General features: G+C 57.1%; 2 protein-coding genes across 3 annotated transcripts; both read right to left on the bottom strand.

The window, feature by feature from the left end:
* Positions 1 to 208: 208 nt before the first annotated feature.
* On the bottom strand, positions 209 to 13,052 carry LOC102061216 (uncharacterized). Of its 2 annotated transcripts, XR_012581641.1 has the most exons (4): positions 11,605 to 13,052; positions 6,428 to 10,114; positions 1,204 to 1,351; positions 209 to 1,068 (listed from the first exon to the last, which is right to left on the bottom strand). XR_012581641.1 is itself a non-coding variant. In XM_074547198.1 (2 exons), exons 1-2 carry the CDS (start codon positions 11,646 to 11,648, stop codon positions 7,558 to 7,560), a joined length of 2,601 nt encoding a protein of 866 aa, XP_074403299.1. In that variant the 5' UTR covers positions 11,649 to 13,052; the 3' UTR covers positions 4,928 to 7,557. The 2 variants fall into 2 exon arrangements, 1 of the variants encoding a protein (XP_074403299.1); XM_074547198.1 differs by lacking the exons at positions 209 to 1,068; positions 1,204 to 1,351 and having other exon boundaries at positions 4,928 to 10,114.
* A 197-nt stretch (positions 13,053 to 13,249) lies between these two features.
* On the bottom strand, positions 13,250 to 23,228 carry LRRC15 (leucine rich repeat containing 15). The gene is made up of 6 exons (XM_074546688.1): positions 23,076 to 23,228; positions 22,064 to 22,317; positions 18,759 to 20,506; positions 17,562 to 17,664; positions 16,102 to 16,241; positions 13,250 to 15,222 (listed from the first exon to the last, which is right to left on the bottom strand). The coding sequence occupies exons 2-6, from the start codon at positions 22,080 to 22,082 to the stop codon at positions 13,597 to 13,599; spliced, it is 3,636 nt and encodes a 1,211-aa protein (XP_074402789.1). The 5' UTR covers positions 22,083 to 22,317; positions 23,076 to 23,228; the 3' UTR covers positions 13,250 to 13,596.

Genomic DNA, 23,228 nt, shown 5'->3' with positions numbered 1-23,228 from the left:
TCATATTATATTTCCCTGTTTTGTACAAACACGTTTAAGTCAGCACTAAGAGGATTACGTTTATGGTGCACCAATCTCTGCTCAAATGGGTTGACTAAGGAAACTCTTGTTAAACAGTATTTTCTCTAATGCCTGTTGCTTTTCTTCCTTGCTTTAGTGCTCAGACGTCTATCCAGGCTCCCTAAATCCACCCTCCCCATAAGCTTTCAGATCAAGACTCTTCCCCCCTCTGCCCCCCTCCACACTCTTTAATACAGCTGAAGATGAACATTAGTGCTTGGTTCAACTGCACTGGAAAGGGAAAGGGCAGATTCATCAAAATCTTTATACCTCCATAGAAAAATGTAGCCTTTTGCCTTTCCTCAAGTGAATGTCTTTTCTAGAGGGTATTCATTAGGGGTTTGGTCTGTTTTTGCAGACAGCTCCACAGATGTTGACATTTTTTTTCTTCACTGGGTTAAGACGCCTTCTATAGGCTTTCAGTCTTCATTTGTTACTTCTTTATTATCCAAGAGGGGTTTTTCTTTTTTTTTTTTTTTCCGCTTCTTTTTTTTTTTTCCCCTTTCTTCCCAAGGAGTTGACTCAGTTCTCTGAAGAGAGCAGTGGTAGTCAGGCTCATTATTATCTCGGGCCCTTTTTCCCGGGCCCGGCAGGCCGGCGGGGGCCGCGGGGCCATTGTGGCCGAGCAGCAGGTAGCTGTGGCACAGCGGGGTCAGCGCTCGGGCCGGCGCAGCGCCTTTGTGCGCCCGCCCCGTGCTGATGCCGCCGTTTGTGCGGCGCTGGGAAAGGTCAGGAGCACGCTGCCGCCCGTACCTGAGCCTTTGTCTGCAGCCGCTGCCGGCAACTTATGTCAATAATTCATTGGGAAGCAATCGCTGGCGGGGGGACGGAGGGAAGGGGTGGAGATGTGCTGGCAGGGTGGTACCAGAGGTACCTGCTCCACCAAACACGCCTGCCAGGTTCTTGGCCGCAGCTGCGGTGTGTTCAGGAAGCCACGGGCTTGCCACATTCCATCAGGCTTCATATCATCACTCCTATACACCAGGATAGCTGCTTTCCCACTGCAAACTGTGCCAAGAGAGACATTTGTGTGTGGAGGTTTAAAGCGTGGTGCAGGCAGCAACCTGCACTGAAATCCCCATCTCCAAACCCAACACTCTGCAATTAGCCCAGGACCCGTTACCCTTGCCTGCAGACACACACCATCCAAATACTCATCTCAGTGCCAGGACCTCTGCCTCAGCTCCCACAGAAACTTCACTGTGCATCTTGAGATTTTTCCACAGAAAAGGTTGGTGCTACAGACATGGGAACTGGCAAAGGCATCATAATTCAAGTGGTGCTTCAGGACCTGCCGTAACAGAAACCTGAGGTAAGGATCCAGCTAATTCACAGCAGGGCTCATTGTGTCACCCCATCACTGCGGGCCTGCATTATCTCCAGGAAAACTAAAGCCCTTCTGCTCTTCCTGAGAGCCCTCCCAGCCCATTCCCACACTGCTGGAGTCACCAGCCCGGCATGGAGCTCCCCAGCCGTGCTCCCAGCAGGAGCTGGTGTTGGGGACAGGGCAGAGGTGACAGGTATCTTTATCCCACCATGCAGGAGAGCTCAAAAGTCCTGCTGGCAGGAATTTGTTTGCAAATTTTCTCCCATTGAAAGGAGTGAAGAGACTGATATGACTGCTTGGTTACGGCCAGGGCAGGCAAGGCAGAGGGATGAGGCAGCTCCTGGGGAGGTGTGCTCCTAGTCCTTAACCTCTGCTCCACAACTGCATGATTTAGCACCTTAGTGGGGTGTGCTGGCTCCGGCCACGAGGCAGGGGGTGGGCATAAAGGGAGATGTGGTCCCAGTTAGCAATCACTGTGATTGCTAACAGGGGAGGGAAGGTGCCTGGCCAGCAAGTATGGCTCCCTCCTGCTGCAGGACTGTGCCAATGCTGGGTGCCCACACTGGGTGCCCAAGCACTCCCCAGCTGCCCTTGCCCAGCCAAAAGTGAAGCAGGAGGGGAGCAGCTCCCCCCTGCCTGCTGCAGCCCTGTGCTCAGCCTGGAACATTGAACTCGACTGGAGTCCACAGGAGAATATTGATGGGGAGGCCAAAATTCATCACATTCAGCCCCCACCAGTATGCTAAAAGCCCTTGCCATTTTTTCTTTTTATCACAGCTTTAGCAGGAGAGCTCCCATTAGCTTTACACATCATCCCTGGGGAAATAGTGCTGATAGATGTGTGAGATCAGGCAGGTGGATTTTCTTTTCATCACATATGCTGGAAAAGCCTTCCCCTGCTAAAAGCAAGAGGAGACTGAGCAAGCTCTTGCAGACTGCTAATGATTCACCTGGAGGGTCCTGGCTGGATTTCAGGCCCCTTGCTCTGCTCTGATGCCTGGGTGCTGCCTGGTCCAGCAGGCAGGGCAGGATCTGGCCTAGAACCAGAAGGATTTTCCTTTGGGATGGACCCCCCATTTTGCCCTGGATAAAGACTGGTCCTCTCCCAGTGCAACATTTCATCCCAGCAAATCCCCAGCACAACCACAGCAGGAAGTAGCTTTTCTGTAACAGTGGAGTGATGGCATCTCTGGCCGTTCCTGCCCTTTGTCACTCTGCTGTGTTTGTGCTGGCCATTGCTCCCCCTGAGCACACCAAGCTCAGTAGTGCTCACACACCCTGACCAGCATTAGGGACATGAAGGAGCCCTGGGCACAGGATCCACAGCAGCTTCTGCATGAACATGACAAGTGCTGGGGTTTATAACCCAGAAAATCTGGGCTCTGAAGGGCTCTATCTGGCGGGGTGGGAGGCGTGCCGCCCTGCCCAGAGCCACTTTTATGCCATTGTGCCTTTTCAGCACTGCATTAAGGCAGCCAAAGAAGGGGGATTTTTAATGGTTCCAGGGGAACAAAGCGGAAACATTCGACCCAACTTCATTACAGAATCATCTGAAACGCTTGAGGAACGTTTCCCACTAATTATCATAAATAGCCGAAAAAAATCTTTCCCTCCCAAAGCAGGTTCCAGCTGCCCCTCTGTGTTTTCTCACCTCCACTTCCAATAGCCTGACCCTGCCCCCGCACAAAGGGGAGACCCCATCTCTGCTCCCCCCACACTCAGGGGCTCTAAAGAAATACAAACAGGCATCAGATTAACAGCACTTGTTTGCACCTTAAACAAACAGGAACTTCCGCCCCGCCAGGCTCTCTCACTGCCCAAGGGAGGATGCACCAGCTTGTTTTTCTTGCCCTTGCTCTCATGCCCTGCCCAATCTCTGGATAAAAGCCTGGACAGCCCAAGGCAGGAGACAGGATGAGAATGCCAGGGGTGTCAGCCCCCATCTCCTTGAGCCTCGTCCCTAATCTGTGTCCTCTTGCTGCCCCAACTGCCCCTGGGGAAGCCAGCCCCTGCTGCAGGAGGGCTGTGAGATGCCAAGGGCAAAGCAAATGCAGGAATGTCCCAGTTCAGCTCTTGCCCCATGTGTCTCACAGGGCTCCTTGCATGGCTGGATGGGTACTGTGAGTGGCTGTGGAGAGGGATGCTGAATAGGAAGGATGGAGAGGGGGACAAACCATCCAGAGGACACACAGAGGAGTGGTGCTGGTGTTCAAAACCATCACCAGCATCGAGCAGCACACTAAGCAATGACTGGCAGCCCACAGGCCATCTCTGCTGGCTGCAATAGGGGATGGATGAGTGCTGTACGTGCCTGTGCAGCCAGACCTGAGGCTGATCCCAGTCACTGCCTCCTGAGCCTGGGAGCTGCCCCAGCTTGTGTCCTCAGCCTGCAGATCCTATGTTGCCCATCCCAGCTCTCCAGTGGCATTGCCAGCATCTCTCTGCTCCTACAGGAGCAAGTGACAAACCAGCTCCTTCTTGCTCTGCCCACAGCTCCCCATGCCTCTCAAACCCCACCAGCAGCTTTTCAGATACTGCTCCAGCACAGCTTGGCACATGTCTGGCACCAGCACATGAGGCAGGCATGCAGGGAGGAAGCTGTGGCAGCGTGGCCACGAGCTGGGACAGGTTCTCATCACAAGCCAGCAGTGAGACTTGCCCACCGGAGGCCCAGGCTTGCTCCTCGTGCGGGTTATTGTGCAAATCCCCTCATGCAGGTGTTCACTGCCTCCCCTTCCCATGAGCCACAATAAAGAGTTTTGCTTGTGAGCCCCTTCCTGCCCATGCGGTGCCCCAGGGACAGGAAAGGGAACTGAGGCAGGTGGCAGGGACAGGCACCTCACCCGCAGCATGGCTGGCTCCTGGCAGGGCTGACATGCAGAGGGCTATAGTCATGCTGCAGCATGAGTGACAGTGCTCTGGGAACCACTTCTCACCTGCACAGGGCGGGAAGAGAGCCAGCAGCAGCTGCAGGAGTCCCAGGCCATGCTGGAGACCCCTGGTCCCAGCACCACTCAATGACATACATGTGTGGTCTCCTGTCTCTGGTTCTAATAGTTGGTCACCTGAGGCTGTGAGGGACTCAGGCAGTCACATCAACTGGGAAGAGGCGTAGAGTGTCAAAAGCAGCATGAAGCCACACGGGGATGCTCAATTTTTTTTTCCCGAAGTGAGAACCAGGAGCATGCTGTGCAAGGGGCAGCTAGCAGAGGAAGAGCAAAGCGAGCTGATGTCTTGTTCAGTGCATGGGCAATCCTGAGCAGCCCTCAGCACTTGGTGCTGTGAATGCTAAAATCTTACCTGAGTTCAGGGAAACCAGGGAAATTCAGAGATTAAAAACTATCAGCCACTTCCCAGTGCAGTAGCATGCTGCAAAGGGATGCCTGGGCTGCACTCCACAGAGTGGAGACAGTGGGCTGGGGACCCTGCACTGCCCAGAGTGGATAGGCTGTGCTGGGGACCCTGCACTGCACAGAGTGGAGAGAGTGTGCTGGGGACCCTGCACTGCACAGAGTGGATAGGCTGTGCTGGGGACCCTGCACTGCTCAGAGTGGATAGGCTGTGCTGGGTACCCTGCACTCCACAGCCCTGCCCCAGCTACACACCCTCATTGCAGCGAGCTGCAGCCCTGAAGCAGCAAACACTGATCTCTCTGGTGCAGATCCCCCTGCTCTGCCCCATCTCCATGTCCTCTCTGGCTGCTCTTGCTCAGCAAGCAGCAAACTCAAGCCTGAGTCACCCTACAGGCCTCTCAGGCACATCACCCCCAGGACACCCCGCATCCCTCTAAGCTCCTTCCCTCCTGGAGTACACTGTTGGCCTCAACAGGGACAAATGGGAACAGCTGCTAATTCCTCCCAGCCCAGCCCAGCCGTAACCCTCCAAGGACTGGCCCTAAAGTGGTGGAGGGAGCCGAGTCTTCCCTGAGAGCCAGCTGCACCAGCCTGGCCCCGGGAACACGCACACTGTGTTTTCATTGCAAATTACAAATCGATCATAGGAGCAAATTCCCGTGCTGAGAACACCCTTGGCTGTTATTATTTTACAGCACTCTGAAGCACTTAGAGGTGTTCTGGGTACTTAGAAAGATATGGCCCTTTCGGGGTATTATGGGGCAAATTAGTTTTAAAAGCAGCTGTAGGAATGTTGGCCATTTGGCTTCCAGAGCCGGATGGGCACAGGTGGAGGCTGCAGGGCTTTGTGCTGCTTTTGGATACAGCACCTCCCTGCAAAGAGGGACCCAGCACGCTCCGGAGCCAACACCTCGTGCCTGACCCCAGCTTTATTAATAACCAGTAATTAATATGAGAGCGGACGTGCCTTGTGTCTCTGAAGACCTTTTAAGATGTGATTATGTTGTGCTAATCTCACCCCGAAGTACTTCCCTGTTTAGACTGCGCTGGGCCATTAAATATCTGAAAAGCCAGCAGAGACCCCCCCTCATCACCTCGGGAAGTGCTCGGGGTCTGTTCCCCAGCAGCCAGGCCCCGCTTTCAAACCCTCTAAATCAAGTATTAAGCTGAGTTCATCTGGATTGCCAGAAAAAACACTCCCTCCCCCTCATCTGTATCTCATTACCTGCTGTGCCAGCCCCGGCCCCGGAGCCGCTCTCTCCATCCCGCCCAGATGTGCTGCCCCGCTCGCCTCCCGTATTTCACAGCCGTCAGCAGCATTTCAAGGAGCAGCTGAAGGGCCTGTAACACTGCACAGGTTCTTAGCAAGGATGTATATCCAGGTCCCTAATGCACAGCTGCAGGCATGCACTCCAGCACAAAGCCCCTTCCCCCTCCCCTGGCCTTGCAGGGGAACTGGGGTGCTCAGGGCTCACTGAGTTGCTTTCCCACTTTTCCTTGTGAAACACACACGTCCAGACTATTGCTTTTCAGAGACTCTTTCCCTGGGACTCCCAAGTCAGGTAGCTCCCATGCCACACAACTGGGGAAGGCCACCCAAAGGCAGGACAAGATGGAGCAGGTGACAGCAGCAATGGCAAGGAGTTGAACCCTGTAGAAACTGTGATCAAATTTGGGAGCAGCTTACCTTGCACAGGGCAAAATCAATGTTGAACCTAGAGCAAAAAAAAAGGTACCTAGAGACCCAAATCAAGGGAACAACCCCTGTGTTCATCAGCTCAAATTCTCCTGGAATAAAGCTTCCCAGGAAAGGTTTCAACACTTTCTGTGATGGCAGAAACCACAGAGGAACAGCCACTTTTGTTTAAGTTTGGCACTTCCCTAGGCCTGGCAGGAGCCCATGACTGCGGAGGTGAAGGCTCTCATCAACCCTTCCTGCCAAGTTTCCCAAGAGAGCTGTTCCTATCCTGCAGCCAGGGCTCAGCACCAGGTGAGGTCATGGTAAAGAAGCACATGCCAGCCATGCTGAAATATCAGTCTTCCAGAGGGGCTGGGCAGGCAGCACCACAAAGGGGGTTTGGAGGACATGGGATTTAAGAGTGGGAAGAAAAACGGATCTATCGTCTGACAGTGCCACTGCCCGTGGAGGGTCAGCCCTGCTCCTACCCCAGCACTGACTGGGGGCTCCACACTCCAGCAAGCAACAGGTCAGGGCAAGAAAAGCCCCAGGATGAAAACAGTCTTCTCACCAGCTCATCAGACATGGAGAGGAAGCTTTAATATCAGGGAGGAGGAAAGGGAGAGGGGAAGAGGTGTGTGTGTGACGGTGGTACAGATACTGACACATCCTGTAACGTGGCACAGGGAACAAGACGCGGTGCGGGGCAGGAAGCCTCGTGATATGCTCCTCCAAGGACTGCAAGCACCTTCAGGGATGGGAGGAATCCGGGTGGGGCTCCTGACCCTCCATGGCTCCTGACTGACCGCGGGGGCCCGGCCGGCGGCTGCGGAGGCTCCGGCGTTCCGGGGGCCGCGGCAGGCGGTGGCAGCCACTGCCTGTGTCGGGATGCCATCTAGTGTCGGGATGCCATCTAGTGTCCCTCGGCAGAAGGGCCGCCAGGCAGGGACACCGCGCATGGGCTCGCAGGCTCCCAGCATGGCCCGGAGTCATCCCCCAACAGCCTGACTGCTGGGACCCCTTGCACTGGGATCGCCCTGGGATCCCCATCCCAGGGACAGCGCACCCTGCGGCCAGCACGGCTGCAAACCCCACAGGAGGACAGCTGGCACTACCCAGGTCATACAGGGCAGCAGAGCTCAAGGTGGCACCGGGGCTGGCTCAGGGATCCCCGGAGCAGCCAGAGCCTGAAGGCTCAGCAGCCTCACGGGTGGCCCGGGGGGGTGGCGGGTGTCCTGGTGGAGAAGGAAGGCGACCAACCCTCCCAGCAGTGTGCAGGCAGCCTGCAGTGCCAGCATGGCCAGCCCCAAGGCCAGGGACACCTGGCACTGCCATGGGCTGGTCCACAGGGACAGGCCCCAGGCACGATGACTGCTGGGGGTCAGGGGTGCAGAGGCTGGAGAGGGGCTGGTGCTGTCTGATAGTGCGGGGATGGGAGGTGTTGGGAGCAGGACGGTGCCTGCTGGGGCAGGAGCCTGCTGGGGAGCAGTGGGGGTGGGCTGGGCACCAGCAGTGAACGAGTCACAGGTGGTGGAATAGCCCCAATCCCTGCCTGGTGCAGGAGCATGCTGTGATGGTGAACGGGAGGCCAGCGGGACTGTGCCCAGAGCAGCAGTCCTGGGGAATGGCCAGGGAGCCACGGAGGGAGCTGAGACAAGGGGGGTGGTTATGGGTGTTCCCTGTGGGATGGTGGCTGGCCTCTCCCTGGGCACTGAGAGAGCAGGAGGCTCCTGTCTGGTGATGGCTGCAAGTGAGCTTGTTGGCACCCGTGTGGAGGCAGAAGCTGGACTGGGTGGCACAGGTTCTGGGTGGGTGGCCCCAGGAGTCTGTAGCCTTACAATGGCTGAAGTTGAAACAGCTGGTGATGGGGTGGTGATGGAAGCCTTGGGCACCTCAGCTGATGATGATGGTGTGACAGTGGAGGCCTTTGGCAGCACAGTGGGTGATGAGGTGGTAATGGAGGTGTCTGGCAGCACAGCTGGTGATGGGGTGCTGATGAAGGACTTTGCCACAATGGCTGTTGATGGTGTGGTGCTGGAGGTCTTGGGCTTATTGGCTGTTGATGGGTTGGTGCTGAAAGCCTTCTGCAGCACAGCTGGTGTTGGGATGGTGACAAAGATCTCAGATGGCTTGGTTGGTGACAGAGTGGTGAAGACAACCTCCATGGGCACAGTTGGCAACACAGCAGAGGTGACCACAGGTGGAAGAGGGGTTGGCAGTGTCCTGATGGGTAAGGATGCCAGTGACAGCATGGCTGGAGCTGCTGTGGACACAGCTCCACGTGACAGGAATGTTGATGTCTTTTGTGATGGTGTGGAGTTAAATGGCAGAGTACCTGGGCAAATCAGGTGTTCGTCCCTCAGCAATGTTACTTCTTGCCCTGCCACTTGGGGTGGGCTCTTGCAGGAGACTTGGGTGGACAATTTGACCTTCTCCCTGTTGCCTAGAATCCAGCAGTGCAGGTAGCAGAGGTTACAGTCACATTTCCAGGGGTTACCACTCAGATACACCGAGCTGAGCTTCTTCAGAGGGTCTAGGAGCCCTTGAGGAACACTTTCCAGCTGGTTCTTTCGAAGATTGAGGGTTTTCAGATTTGGGAGAGAAGCAAAGACCTCTTCATCCAGAGCAGAGAGCTGATTTGTGTCCAGCTGGAGGTCCGAGAGCTTGCTGAGCCCAGTGAAGACCCCTCTTGGCAGGGCTGAGAGCTGGTTGTGGGACAAGATGAGCTTGCCAAGGGATGTGAGGTTGACAAAGACGCCCTCTGGAAGTGTGGCCAAACTGTTCCTGCCCAGATCCAACTCCCTCAAGTGTGGCATGATGTCAAAAAGGCAGCAGGGGAGCTCCATAATATGGTTTGAGCCCAGAGTCAGCAACTTCAGTTTGTTTAAACCAAAAAAGCTCTGAGGTGGGAGAACCCTGATGAGGTTGTTGTCCAAGAGGAGTTTCTCCAGGTGAGGCAGGCTCCTCAGAATCATGGGGGGCAGCGCCCTGAGCCTGTTCCTCTGGAGGCTGAGCTCCAGCAGCTCCAGCTGACTGTCTAGCAGTCCCTCTGGGAGCTCCTGCAACTCGTTCTCATACAGCCGGAGGACTTGCAGCTGGGTGAGTTTGCTAAAGGCATTCACAGGAAGAGCTGTGATCCTGTTTCTAGACAGGTCCAAAAAAGTTAGATTGACAAGAGAATCAAAAATGCCTTCTGGAAGAGAAGGAATTGCATTGATGTGCAGGGAGAGCTCCCCCAAACTTTCCAGGCCATCAAACAGGCCTTTGGGGATGGATCTGAGCTGGCTGTCTCTCAGCTCCAGCCTCTGTAAACTTGGGAGGTTTCGGAAAGTGCCCACAGATAGTTTTTCTAATGAGGCACCAGAGATGTCCAAGTCCCTCAACTTGTCCAAATTATCAAAGGCTCCAGGTTCAACAGTCTTGATCTTGTTGCCAATGAACAAAATCTTGGTTAGGTTGGGCATGTACCTGAAGGCACTTTTACTTATAGAAGTGATGCTGGTTTGCACAAAGATCATCTCAGAAACAAAGGGCTTTGCAATCTTTGGGATCTCTTTGACATCATTTTTTGTCCCTCTGTAGACCTCCTGATAGTCTTTGGGCATTTCATATGGATCTTCACCCGGGATTTGATCTTGGCATTTATGGGGATTGAAGGACAAGAGGAAAAGGAAAAGGAAATGCTGGTACATTGTTCTGGAAAAAAAAGTTTCAAAAATCAGTTATGAAGAGCAATAAATCTCTGTTCACAGCTCATGAACTGTGGTATCACACTTGTTCAGCTCTCAGGACTCTTCTATTCACATACCATGATTCATTTCATGAGAAAGAGAGACTGGACAAGCAAACATTCACTGCATTTACACGAGTTCACTGCTGCTGGTACCAAGGGATGGAGAGGGAAGGCAAGCCAGCCAGCTCATGGCTTCCACTGGGAGATGCTGCAGGAGGGACAAGGGCTGGACAGTCTGTTCTCTGGCCCTTCTCACATGTTTGAACTGCAGGCTCAGCCTGCCTGGGTGAAGAAGGCAAAGTGCTGCTGCCATTAGTGCTGCCCCAGCAGGTCCAGTTAGTCACAGGGCAGCAGCCCATTCATGCAACAACAGAAGCAGTCAGCCCTGCACTTGCTAATGAGGGATCAGCAGGGCTCCCAGGAGCCAGCCAAGACCACAGGACCTCGTGTGCTTAAAATTTCCACACTGTGCTAGGCAGACTTGCTATTTCATTTCTGCTTCTCTTAGTTCAAGGGGCTGATTTAAAACATGGTTTCTAAGCACCTCTTTTTCAGGATTCTTGGTAATTGTACCATATTTTGGCCTTGGTCATAAAGCTCCGATAGACAGAAATAGTTAACCTGAGAACAGCAACCAAGCTTTACAGCAAGGCTCATTAAAACCTTGGAATGTCCACAGATGAACTATTTAACACCCAACATTTGGGGCTCTGACCTTGCAGGTAGGAAGTGAAATCACTGATGCACACCTACTAGTAGAGCCCACTTAATCCATGGAAACATTTGGAAACACTCAGCTAACACATTAACTGGGGTTTAACTGCCATGAGCACCTCACTGGGACCATATTTCCAACTTTTAATTCACGGCCCTGGGTGGGAGCAGGGAAAAGAGGTACGAGTTTCTTCTTGGGTGACCATCAAAGCTGGCCATGCAAAAAAATCTTGTTCTAGGAGGGTAAATCTTCTATGAAAAGTTATTTTTTTTAAAGAACATAGAAACATCAGCAAATACAGGAGACTGAAAGCCACTGGGTTTGAAGATAATGGATGGGAGGTGACACTGGTTGTGCAGGCTGTCCCCCAGGGCTCAAGCCACTGCTGCTCCCTGCCCATCCTCTCCCCAGGGAGACTCAGGTGGAAGAGAAGGCTGTAGCTGTAGAAGTGCCTGCTTCACTTCTGCTGCAGGGGCAGTGCACTGGGTGAAATGTAGAAACATCTGAGGGTGTGAGGATGAAAATGGACAGTTTTGAACCACCAAACCCTTTTTAAACCCTCACTGTGGTCACGTGCTTGTCCCCCACTCCAGCCGGGCAGAGTCATGGAGAGATGGTCCCAGCTCATGGCACTGAAGCCTCCCCCACTTCTTGCTGCAAGGAAACATCAACAGCCCTCCACACCGCCCCTCCCAGCACATTTTAAAGAGCGCAAAAGAAGCATTTTGCATCACTTACTTGGCTGAGCACTTGCAAACGAGCCACGGGGAGAGCCATGCCATGGAGGAGTGAGGACACCAGATGGGGGTCTCATCACCTGGCCAGCTCTTTATCCACGTCCCAGGCACGGGGCTCAGTTTCACGTGAGGTCAGGACACCAGTCTGTGTGAGGAGATAAGGGACGGCCAGGGAGCTGTGCCCCCAGTGCAAGAGGCCACGGCAGAAACCCCTTGGAGGGGACGCAGTCACTTACTCCCCAGGCGTTATCTGCTGGCACCACTCGACTGGTCACATCCAGGGAAAGCTGAAGATCTCCAGGCCAGCCTGTTTGCAGCCTCTGTGGTCCTGTATCTCCAGCAGGATAACTCACCAGTTTCACAAACACCACCCTCATCGTCACAACAGACAGCTGTTTCATTCCTCAGCATTTGCCTTATGTAGCTAAAAGTGCACTTCTGAAGCCATTTTTTAACGCTTATAAACAGTGAAACACTTGTGGCTCGACAGATGCAACAACCCCCGGGCTCTGTGCTCTGCCCCACAGCTCCACCTTGCTGACCCCAATGCTGTGTGCTGCATCCCAGTGCAAGCCAAAGACCCTCCCATGGTGACACCCAGAGCTCCTGGCTAGTGCAGGGCATCCCGAGGGATGCTCATTTTGAGGCAAACTGCCAGGCTATCCATTGCTTCCCAATGGGTAATTGCAACAATTGCATTTAAACTTCTTCTATTTTCACCTGTTTCTATAAAAGCTCAGCTTCTGCTTGCTGGGGTTCATTGCATTTTTTTTGGCAAATTTAAAAACAAACTACTGCACATTTTTAACAGCCTTACCCTTTTCCAGCGTCGTATCCACCCATGTCCCCACCGGGGCTCCCCAGCACCGGCTCTGCCCGCGGAGCCCGGTCCCGATGGCCACGAGATGGTGCCGCAGCACCGCCAGGCACGGACAGACAGACACGGGGACACTCGCAGACACTCAGGGACACTCGCAGACACCGCGGGCACGGGCAGGCACACAGGGCGGCCCTGACACACACAGACACAGGGACACTGTCACACGGACACACACACAGACACCTGTGCACTTACTACACCCACCTCGCCCTGCCAGGGGAGCACACGCCTTACCTGTCACCCCCGGGTGGGCAGCACTGCTGGGACTTTGTGCCAGGTCTCCACAGGTCAGAGTGAGAATCCCAAGATGGGAGAGGTTGGAAGAGACCAGTGGAAGCCATCTAGTCCAACTGCCCTGCTGAAGTAGGGTTCCCTGGGTACCCATAGCTCTGTTCACTTGGCTTTTTAGTATATTCAGAGAAGGAGACTCTACGACCTCACTGGACCTGTTCCACTCACCCTCACAGCAAAGTTTATGAGAAAGTTGCCACTTTCCATGTTCAGGCTGCAGGGCTGTACACCAAGCCCTGACAGGGTAGGAGTGGGACCTGCCTGTGCTCACCTGGGCTCCCCCTGCAGGCAGGCAGCTCATGCCCCTTGCTGGGCAATCAGCAGCACTCACCCACACCTCCCTTGGACAGCACAAATCCGTGCCCTCAGGTTTTGCCAGGCTGCAGCTCTCTTCCCTCTGTGGTGCCAAGGGGAGGTGGCTGCAGCAGGCAGGCATGAGCACACCATGAGAATGCCAGAGTGGCACCTACTCACGCCCAGGCACCTGCACTATGCCCCACCATGCAGCTCCTGGCAAGATCCCAATGTACCACATGGACCTCCACTGTCTCTCCCACACACACAGACAGTGGTGGGAGGAAGAGAATGATTCCTCTCTCTGCCATGGGAACTAGTACACAGAAATAATAGATACATTTTAATTATATTTGAAATACACAGGAAACACATAGCTGAGAGGGTAAATAGCCCCAGGCCAGCTGTTGCAGAGAGCTCGGGGACAGCTGGGGACCAGGGCAGCAGTAGCAGAGCGAGATGGAGAGCTGTTTGCTTCCCAGGCTGGTCCAGAGGCTGCCAGAGCAGAAGCAAACGCCTGCCCAGGCCTTAGGGCACGGCAGGGGGAGCTGGTGGTGTGACCTCGCTCCCTCTCTGTGCTGTGACAAGGACGCTGACCTGCAGCGTGCCGCAGCGGGAGCGCAGCAGCCAGGCCCGCCGGTAGGCCGCCCCCAGGCCCCGCTTCGGCCCGGGAGGAGGGAGGCGCAGGTTCAGCTGCTGGCACGATGTGGCATTGCAGGCCACGCTCACCGTGCCCTCGGGGTCGCTGTAGGTGCACTGCCCCGGAGCATCTGTGTCCCAGCCCTCCTCCGGGGGCACACCGTGTGCTCCCGGGCACTGCAGCTGCCCGCGGGAAACCTCCAGCAGCGACCGGCCCTGGAGAGCAGCGGGATTGGCACAGAAGGCTTGGCCGTGGGTGAGGGGCTCAGCAAAGCTCTGGAGCCAGTGCAGGAGGTAGGAGAGGTGGCAGTCGCAGAGCCAGGGGTTGCCAGCCAGCCCCACACGCACCAGCTCATCGTTGGCATCGAAGAGCCCCGCGGGCATGCGGGCCAGGCGGTTGTGGTCCAGCACCAGGGCCGTAAGGAGGGGCAGCCCGGCCAGCAGCCCCGCCGGCAGCCTGGAAAGGTTGTTGTGGCTCAGCTGGAGCTCTGTCAGCCCTTCCAGACCCTGGAAAGCCCCGACGGGCAGGTGATCTATGGCATTGTGTGAGAGCTCCAGGGTTTCCAGCACTGACAGGTTTGCAAAGAGCTCCTGGGGCAGTGTCTCCAGCTGATTGCGAGCCAGCGAGAGGTGGAGGAGGCCAGGGGTGCCAGCGAACAGGAGGGCAGGCACGATGGCCAGGTTGTTGCCCTCCAGGCTGAGGACAGTGAGGTTGAGGAGACCCGTGAAGATGTCGGGGGCCAGGCTGCCCAGGGCATTGTGCTGCAGCTGCAGCCGCCGCAGTGCCCCCAGCCTGGAGAAGATGCCCGAGGGCAGCTCCTCCAGCCGGTTGCCGTCCAGGTGGAGCTCGGTGAGCTGGCCAAGTGCCCTGAAAGCACCAGGAGGCAGCCGTGCCAGCAGGTTGTCACTGAGCTTGAGGACACGAAGGGCGACAAGTGGGGCCAGCAGCCCATCCGGCAGCTCGGGCAGAGCATTCTGTGACAGGTCCAGGGCCTGGAGCCGCCGGAGTGGGCGGAAGATGCCAGGGGGCAGTGCCTCGATCCTGTTCCCTGCCAAGCTCAGGTCCTGCAGGCGGCAAGAGGCAGTGAAGAGCCCCGGCTGCAGGGTGCGGATGGTGTTGGCACTGAGGGAGAGCTTGCTGAGGCTGGTCAAGCCTGCTAGTGTCCCAGGGCTGACAGCTGGCAAGGGGTTGCCTGACACTTCCAGCTCAGTGAGGCTGGGCAGCCCCTGAAAGGCACCAGGCTGCAGCTCCTGGATGTTGTTTTTGATGAAGACCAGCTTGGTGAGCGTGGTGCTGGAGCCCAAGTGCCCGCTGCGGATGCTGCTCAGGGCTGTCTCCACAAAGAAGAGGTGGGTGGCACTTCCTGGCAGGCCCTCCGGGATCTCCCGTATCCTTTCACTTGAGCAGAAGACTTTGGAGGTGTCATAGCACTGGCAGGCAGGGGGGCAGGATGGGGACAGTGCCCCCACCAGCAGGGACCCCAGCCCCAGCAGCACGTAGATCAGCAGCCTGCACTGGAGAAGGAACCAAGCCTTAGCCCGTGCACCCACAGGCACTGCTGGGGAAAGGGCTTCTGCAGCCAGAAATGCAGGATCAAGCTCTGAGACACCACCAGCATAGGCAGCTGCCCTGGCCATGGGGATCACTCCAGCCCCTGCTGCCAGCACCTCCCCAGCACTCCCCTTGCAGGAATGGGAAGCATTTCCCTCCCAGCTGTCTTCCCAGGGTTTTTATCTGTGCCCCAGCCCACCGTGTGACAGCCAGGGTGATGCCACCCTCACCAGAGTTGGAGAGCAGCCACATCCTGCAGAGCAGCTGCTGAGGTGGGACCTGTGTAGGTCCCTGGAAGTCTTGGGGGAAACCTGTACCCTCATCAGATGTCCACACAGGCACAAAGCCACGTTCTAGGGCAGGAGAATCTGTGAAACACAGGGCTGTGCTGTGCACACTGGGTGATGGGAGAGCCCTGCAGGGCAGCTCTCAGGTCAGTGGCAGTAGCTGTGGGCCCCACCACTTGTATTTCTAGTTTTCTTTTTCCACAGGGAATCAGAGCAGCATCAACATGCTGGAGGGATATTCAGCCTGACCAAAAGCCTATTCCCAGCCCACAGAAGCACTTTTGGAGGCGGTGGCCCCCAGACCTCTGCCAGTCCCTCCGTAGCTGGGATACATTGCAGTGCTGCTTTGTGATGGGGGACATTGCCCACCCCAGAGCAAGGCCCACTTACAGACACCCCGCATCAGTGGAGCTCCCCTGGACTTACACTGGCACTTGAGAGCAGCACTGGCCTTGGCATTTCCTTCCCTCCCTCTTGCTTGTGCTCACAGAGACAACAGAAGCTCCCACTCATCCCAGGCCCCCAAACTACCCAAGCACTGTGGGCACCACTTACCAAGTGTGGCATCACGGGGTCGGTCACCAAATGTGTGGCAGATGTGCAGGGATGCTGCTGGCTGGGATGGGACAGTGTTTTCTGGGCGGATGGGAAGCCAGGAACAAGCTGTTCCTGCTGGGGCGGAGCTGCCCTCACTGCTTATCAGCAACAACAGCCCGTGTCCTTGGAGCACTCTGAAAAATAACCCAGCCTCCAGGGGACTGGAGGTGAGGCCAGAGGCAGCTGCCTGTGAGCACCCTGGCAAGGAAGTGGGGTTCTGGCCCCGGACATCCACTGGGGCAGGGATGGTGGCAGGGTGCTGCTGTCACAGGTGGCTCCAGTCCCACACCAAGGTCAGCATACTTGCTTCCAGAAACCTCCTAAGAGAGCCCCAGACTTTTATCAAATCTCACTGGGAAATGGTGCTTAAAATATCTCTGCCATGAGAGAAGAGACCAGGTGCAGCTTAGCAAGGCAGATGAAGGCTGTACATGAGGTTGGAGGTCTTTTCCAACCTTGTGATTCTCTGGGGAGGGGACCACTGTGGGACCATCATGGGGTTTTGCATCCCAGCCAGCAGTGGGATTGCGAGGGAGCCATGGATCAGCTGAACTCCCTAAGAGTTTCAGCCTGCCCAGAGGAGCAGCCCACACTGCCATAAAAGCTGCATTGCAAGGGCCTGTGTTGGCACAGGCTGGGCTGGCAGCAGCCATGGAGACACCCTGAGGGGCAGGAGGAGGGATACTTCACTGCACTCATGGAGCAGATGGTGACACATGGAAAAACACAGCTGACACAATTCAGTGGCAGCCAGCTCTGAGGGGAGCCAAGCAAGCTCCCACCACTCCAGCAGTGGACTGTGCAGGAGACAGGCAGCGTCTCCATGGAGAAGCTTGCTGGGGTCTCAGCTTACTCACCAAAAGCCCACCCACTGCTGTTGTATGGCTTAGCCCTCCTTGGTCCATCATGCCAGGTTGGAGTCCAGGGACCAGCAAGGGCTCTGCAAACACAGCCCACAACCCTCTCCCAGCCTCGCCAACTCATACAGGCTTTTCCTCAACGCTGTAAAAATCTCTGAGGAGTGGAAATCAAGTGCAGCCCCTGTCCCTGCTGGGCCATTCCCCTGCTGCCCACCATAAAGGAGTGAATAAACAGCTCTTGGCACTTGGAGTGGACAGTGGCACTTTAATGAGAAGGTCACACATCAGCACCCAACAGCCCCGTGACACAGTCATGAGTCTCCTGTTACCATGCAGGACTCGGCCCAGAGGGGTGGCCCCTCACATGCACCAGGCTGGAGCTGCTTGTACCAGCACTGGCTGCTGAGGTGCTGTGAGCAGCCAGCACTGCAGGGTGGACACCAAACACACACCTTGTCCCACAGCAGCAGTCCTCAGGCAGCAGTGCCACTGCAGCACACATGGAGGTGAGCTCAATCCCCCATGGTCGTGCTACAGCTGAAGAAGGCAGCTGGGTACAGGGGATGGCATGGCACTGGCACCCATTTGCAAACTGCAGAGCAGCCAGCACGCTGTGCTGCCAGCATCCCCCCTGGCCAAGGGCTGCCACCAGGCAGGGGCACTGGGCACACACAGGAGGGCACTCAAGGGAGTAAGAAGAGGATGAAGAAGCTTTGTCAAGCAGAGCAGGACCAGGTGGCTCACTAGCTGGTGGAGGGTGTTAAGGAAATGAGGACCAGGAATGGGGTGGAGTAGAAGCAGCCCCAACACGCCCCAGCAGTCCAGGAGCACGAGCACAGGAGCTTCTCCCATTCCCTGCAGACACTTCACACCCACTGTCCCACTCCTCTACCCTCACAGTGCAAGCCCCTGCACCCTGTGGGGCTGAGGCAGGGCGCTGCAGGCAGGGGCACAGCCACAGCAGGGTCAGCACCAGCATGCAGTGAGGGCTGGGGGGCTGCTCCTGCCCGTCCCTGATGCCAGCACACTGTCCCTGCCTCTCCTGGCTGGAGGAGCACAAGGGAAGGAGGCAGGAGCCAGGAGCAGGAGAGGATGCTGGCTGTGCTCTGGCCTGCCCTGCCTGCAGGCAGGGAGGGCAGCTGGGACGCAGCTGAGACACTCAGGGTGTGCCAGCCAGCCTGGAGCCCTGCGGGGAGCCCTGCCCAGGCACCGGTGAGTGATGGAGCAGCACAGGACACACAGCTCCCCTGGGGCAAAGGTGGCCCAGCAGGATGGCTCACACTGCCTGCCCAGGCAGGGGCAAGGCGGGAGGCATGGTGGGGGCAGAAGGTGGGGAAGAGGGGCTGGGCAGGGGTGAGGGCAGCAGGCAGCATGAGGGGGCAGCACTGCAGGGAATGAGGCAAGGTGAAGGATGGGGAAGTCCTGTTATTTGGGGTAAAGCACCATCATGGCCAGGCTGTGGCTCCTGGCTTGAGGGGTCCCTCTCTGCATCCCATACCTCAGCTGCTGGACCTGGGCAGGGAAGGAGCACAGAGGCTGCACTGGAGGCAGGAAGGGCTGGGGACAGGGGGCAGCCATGGGGAAGCCCTGTTGCAGAGCAGGGACAGAGCAAAGCAGAGAAGGACAGTGGTACACACAGCGCACACGGTGATGTTGTCCCATCTCAGTCAGCAAGGGCAGCTGATGCAGAGCCTCTGTCATGTCCTTTGACCCCCACAAGCACCTCTGCCCTCAGGGTCTGCCAGATACTCAGGCTTCATTCGGAGCCTTCATCCTCATGAGCACAACGTGGCTCTTCTTCCTACAGCCATAGACCACCAGTGCCACCAGAGCAGCCAGCAGGGCCACACTCACCAGCACAATGACTGCTACCACCACCCCACTCTGCAGGCGTGTCAGCCCCCACTGCCCCCTCTCTTCCTCCTCTTTCTTCTCCTCCTCACCCTCATGTGGGGAGGCTGGCAGCCCCGTGGGGGGCTCCATCGAGGCATCTTCTGCTGCTGAGGCATCATCTGAGGCTGCCACAGAGGTGTCAGCAGGCAGCAGGGTGCTGGGATGAGGAGCAGCAGCAGTGGGGGGCTGGGGGTCGATGAAGTGGTCCTGTGGCAGCCCAGCGATGGGGATGCCCTGCAGGGCGGGAGGCTGGGCACACACCGGGGGTATCTCACCCACCCTGTGAGGGTTCTCCTGCAGCCAGCCCTGCAGGGGCAGGATGCCCTTGTCACAGCGCCAGGAGTTGTTGTGCAGCCTCACCTCTCTCAGGGCCGTCAGCGGGGAGAAGATGCCAGCGGGCAGGTACTCCAGGGCATTGGAGTGCAGCTGCAGGTGCCGCAGCCCAGGGGTGGCCTTGAAGAGGCCCCTTGGCAGCGCCTGCAGCTGGTTGTGGTGCAGAGAGATGTTCTGCAGCTTGGGCATCCCCTCCAGTGCCCGGGCATCCAGGCGGCGCAGGGCATTGGAGTGCAGCGACAGCTCCAGCAGCTCCCCCAGGCCCTGGAAAGCCCCCGGTGGCACCGACCGCAGCCGGTTCTTGCTGAGAACCAGGAGCTGCAGCTGGGTCAGGTTGCTGAAGACAGCAGTGGGGAGGCTGGAAAGCTCATTCTCGTAAAGCCAGAGCTCCTGCAGGTTGGGCGTAGGCCCAAAGGCGCTGGGGGAGATGTCCCGCAGGCGGTTGACGTGCAGGGTGATCTTGGCAAGAGCGTGCAGGGGCAAGAAGACGCCGCTCGGCAGAGTGGTGAGGAAGTTGTTGGACAGGTAGAGCTTCTGCAGGTTGGTGTTGTGCACAAAGAGCTCCGGGGACAGCGTCTCCAGCTGGTTCTGGTGCAGCCCCAGCTCCTGCAGCTCCGGCAGCCCATCGAAGGTGCCCACTGGGATGTGCCGGAGCCGGTTCTCGTAGAGCCGCAGCACCTGCAGCCGCGCCAGCCGCTCAAAGGCCCGGGGCGGCAGGCGGTCGATGTTGTTCCTGGCCAGGTTGAGCTTGGTGAGGCTGGTCAGCTGGTCAAACACCCCCTCCTGCAGCTCCTTCAGGTTGTTCCCGTGCAGCTGCAGCTCTTTGAGGTTGCTCAGATGGGCGAAGTGGGAAGGCTCAACCTGGAGGATCTGGTTGCTGGAGAGGAGCAGAGACTCCAGCTTGTCCAGAGGCTCAAAGACCTGCACAGGGAGCTCCTGCAGCTTGTTGCTGGCCAGGCTGAGGTAGCGCAGGTCGGGCAGGTTCTGGAAGGCCCCGGGGCTGATGCGAGACAGGAGGTTCTTCTCCACGCGCAGCCCGATGAGCAGGGAGGCGTTGCCGAAGGCGGCGTCGCCCAGCTCGGCGATGCGCGTGTTGATGATCTGCAGGGTCATGGCGTTGGCAGGGATGGGGCCGGGCACCGTGCTGATGTCGGCACCAAAGCACTCCACCTGGGCACTGCGGACACACTGGCACTGCTCTGGGCACTGGCTGCTGGCCAGCTGGATGCCCAGCAGCAGCAGCAGACACCGCTGCCAGCCTCCCTGCTCCATTGGGCCTGCAGAAAAAACAAAGGAGGGGGGTTCAACCCTGGGGGTTTCCAGCTCCAGAGTCACTGCAAGGGATGGGTGCTGCTTTTCCCCTGGAAAAGCCACCAAGGCTGTGGCCATCCTGCTCCCAGCATGGCAACGAGGCAGAAAAGGGTGGACAAGGAAGGCTTGGGGCAGGCAAAGCTTGACTCAGCCCAAGCAGGAGCTCAGAGCAAGACAGAGCTGGAGGCCACAGTGCCTGGCTGCCATACCACAGCTATTAGTGGCATCCCTGGCGTCCCAGCTCTCTGGGCTCTTCTGGCAGCCAGGAGTGTGGTTTCCTGTTTTACACAGTATGGTGAGCTGCTGCCAGCAGCACTGGCCTCCCAGCACCACCAAAGAGCCCAGACCTTCACCAGAGCTGGCTCCTGGCACCTGCAGCTGGTCCCAGCATTGGCCCAGCGCCCCCAGCACCCTCTGAGCTCTGAGCTCCTGTTGCAAATCCAAGAGCAGTGTATAGGGATGCTTTAGCTCTTTAGTCCAGTCCTGCAGGACCCTGGGTCAACAGCACCCAGCACAGGCTGGGTACAGGCTGGCCCTGTTCCCCCATCCCTAGCAGGAGGTCTCAGCCTGGCCTGTTTTTGCCATGAGTGGGGTGTCTGATGTGGGCATGTGCATACAGGCTGGTCCCAGGGGTGGTGCCCAGCAAAGCTCTCCATTACCCCTGAGCACAGACACCATGGACACCCTCTCCTCTCTCCTCTGGCCTGTGATCTTCCTCCCTCCCTAGATTAAAGCAGCAGCCTTGTGCCAGGCTGGCATGGAGCAGCCCCCCATTAACAGCTTCATGTGGCACAAGGGAGGGAGAAAACCTGCAGCTCCTGCTCTGAGCATGGCTCAGCCAGACAGGCACCTCAGGCAGCACAGGGGTCTGGCCACAGTGCCCCAGCTGGCACCCAGGGTACTGGGGCACAGCCCTGCCCTCCCCACAGGGAACACTCTTGCTCTGAGGCAGGGAGGGAGGAGCCCTCTACAAGCCAGGATGGTTTATGTTTCCCATATGGAAACAATCTGCATCCAAGAACAGCTATGTTTATAGCAAGACATTTATAAACTTCCCCAAAGTTCAGCACATCAAAAGCTCTGCTCATGTCACTCCCTGCTAAGGCAGCACTGAGAGCACACACACTGGAGCAACCTTCAGGAAAAGCAGCTGGAAACAATTGATATCTCTTTTTCTTCTAGGGATAAAAATCTTACAGACCAAGAGGCTGAACATTCTCTGCTGTTCAGCCCCTCAGCATCCCACTACTCCTAACATCAGCCCCCCCCAAACAGTACTTTGCCCCCTTTAATTTTCTCTCTTGATCATTGTCTAGGATACATTGCCTATGAAACTCTTTCAGCTCCCATAGCATCCAAGTGGTCTCACTTTTTCGGAGAACCCTTGCAAGATAAACATTTCCATCAAATGAAAAGGTGCTGAACATGCAGATCCCAACACTCCACCACCACCCCTCAGAGCTGCCCTGGCAGTCCCTGGAATCCGTGTCCACTCAGAGGGACAGCAGGAGAAGGAGACTTACCCAAGTGTCCTGCAGCCATGAGCAGCGAGCGAGCACAGCCCCGTGCTGGCAGGAGAGCAGAGTGTGGTTCATTCTTCCCCTCCCAGAATATAACCCGTCCAAATCAATGAATCAGCACAGGGGCAGTGGCGGGGTTAGGGAAAGCGCTGGAGCAGAGCTGCTTCCAACTCCTGTTTCCTCAGCAGAGCGAGGATCACTTTTGGGTTTCCCCCTCCTGAACCCCAGTGCTCTTGTACGAAGACAAGCAGAGGGCCCTGTGAACACACTGCTCATGTCAGCCAGTGCCCAGCCAGTGGCTTGGCCCTCAGAGTCCCCCTGTGGGACACAGCCACTGACCCATGGGGGCAGACAAGCAAAGCCAGACCCCTGGGCACAACCGTATCCTTCCCTGGCATAAGTCCACACCAGGGCTGCTCCATGGCACTTCCTTGGCACAGGCACAGCTCTTGTTTCCCCATCCATGGCTCCTGTAAGTGTCAGGACCTCGGGCTGTGCCCCAGCCCAGGGCCACCAGTGCAGGCAGAACCCTGGCACAGAGACCCTGCCCAGGTCACAGCTCTCATTCCCCCCACAGCCACAGATGCCAAGGGGCCACAAACCCATGAGCACCCACTGTGGGCTCTGTCCTGTGGGCACCACAACCAGCACTGCCAGGAAGCAAGACCTGTGCCAGGGTCAGCAGCTGCGTCGGTGCCAGGCTGCTTCAGAGAGCCCTCAGTAATCCAGAGCATTGCCCATAAGCCACGAGGAACACCTTGGCACCGAGGAACCCCCACTGCAGGCATCCCTGGAACCCCAGACAAGCTGTCTCCCAATGGCTGCCCCTGCTCTGCCCCCTCAGCAGTCCTGACACACAGGTGATGGAGCCTGGTACCCAGGGGTGTTTGGAAAGCATCCATCAGCTTGTTCAGGGGCACCTGCTGCCAGCCCTCCCTGCCCCTCCAGCACACAGGGGGGCACTGGGGTGCCCTTGGGTCCCGTCACCCAGCCCAGGTCCCCCCACTTCGCCCACCTCCTCCGGGCAGTCCCGGTCCAGCCGCTGCCGGGAACGGATATTCGGGAGGAAGGAGGTGAGGAGAGTCAGTGCACACGGCCCCTTTGGGCTTCCTGGAGAGACACTGCAGTCCCTTGCTCAGAACAGGGCAATGGGAACTTCCCTGCCTGC

The sequence above is a fragment of the Zonotrichia albicollis genome, chromosome 9 (assembly GCF_047830755.1).
Source record: "Zonotrichia albicollis isolate bZonAlb1 chromosome 9, bZonAlb1.hap1, whole genome shotgun sequence".
Lineage (NCBI taxonomy): Eukaryota > Metazoa > Chordata > Aves > Passeriformes > Passerellidae > Zonotrichia > Zonotrichia albicollis.
The sequence above is the reverse complement of the archived record's forward strand: the minus strand, read 5'-3'. Positions and strand labels throughout refer to the sequence as shown.

Bases quoted from the DNA above. Each gene is read 5' to 3' on its own strand.
- LRRC15 (XM_074546688.1), bottom strand. The intron at 17,665-18,758 runs GCCTGAGTATCT...GTGTGTGCCCAG, and splicing joins GGATGAAGGCTCCGAATGAA to TGCCCCTGCCTGGTGGCAGC. The intron at 16,242-17,561 runs GTACCCAGCTGC...GTTGCTGATAAG, and splicing joins CCAGTGCCATGCCATCCCCT to CAGTGAGGGCAGCTCCGCCC.
- LOC102061216 (XM_074547198.1), bottom strand. From the start codon at position 11,648: ATGGCATGGCTCTCCCCGTGGCTCGTTTGCAAGTGCTCAGCCAA. The intron at 10,115-11,604 runs GTAAGTGATGCA...TTTTTTTTCCAG, and splicing joins GTTTGCAAGTGCTCAGCCAA to AACAATGTACCAGCATTTCC.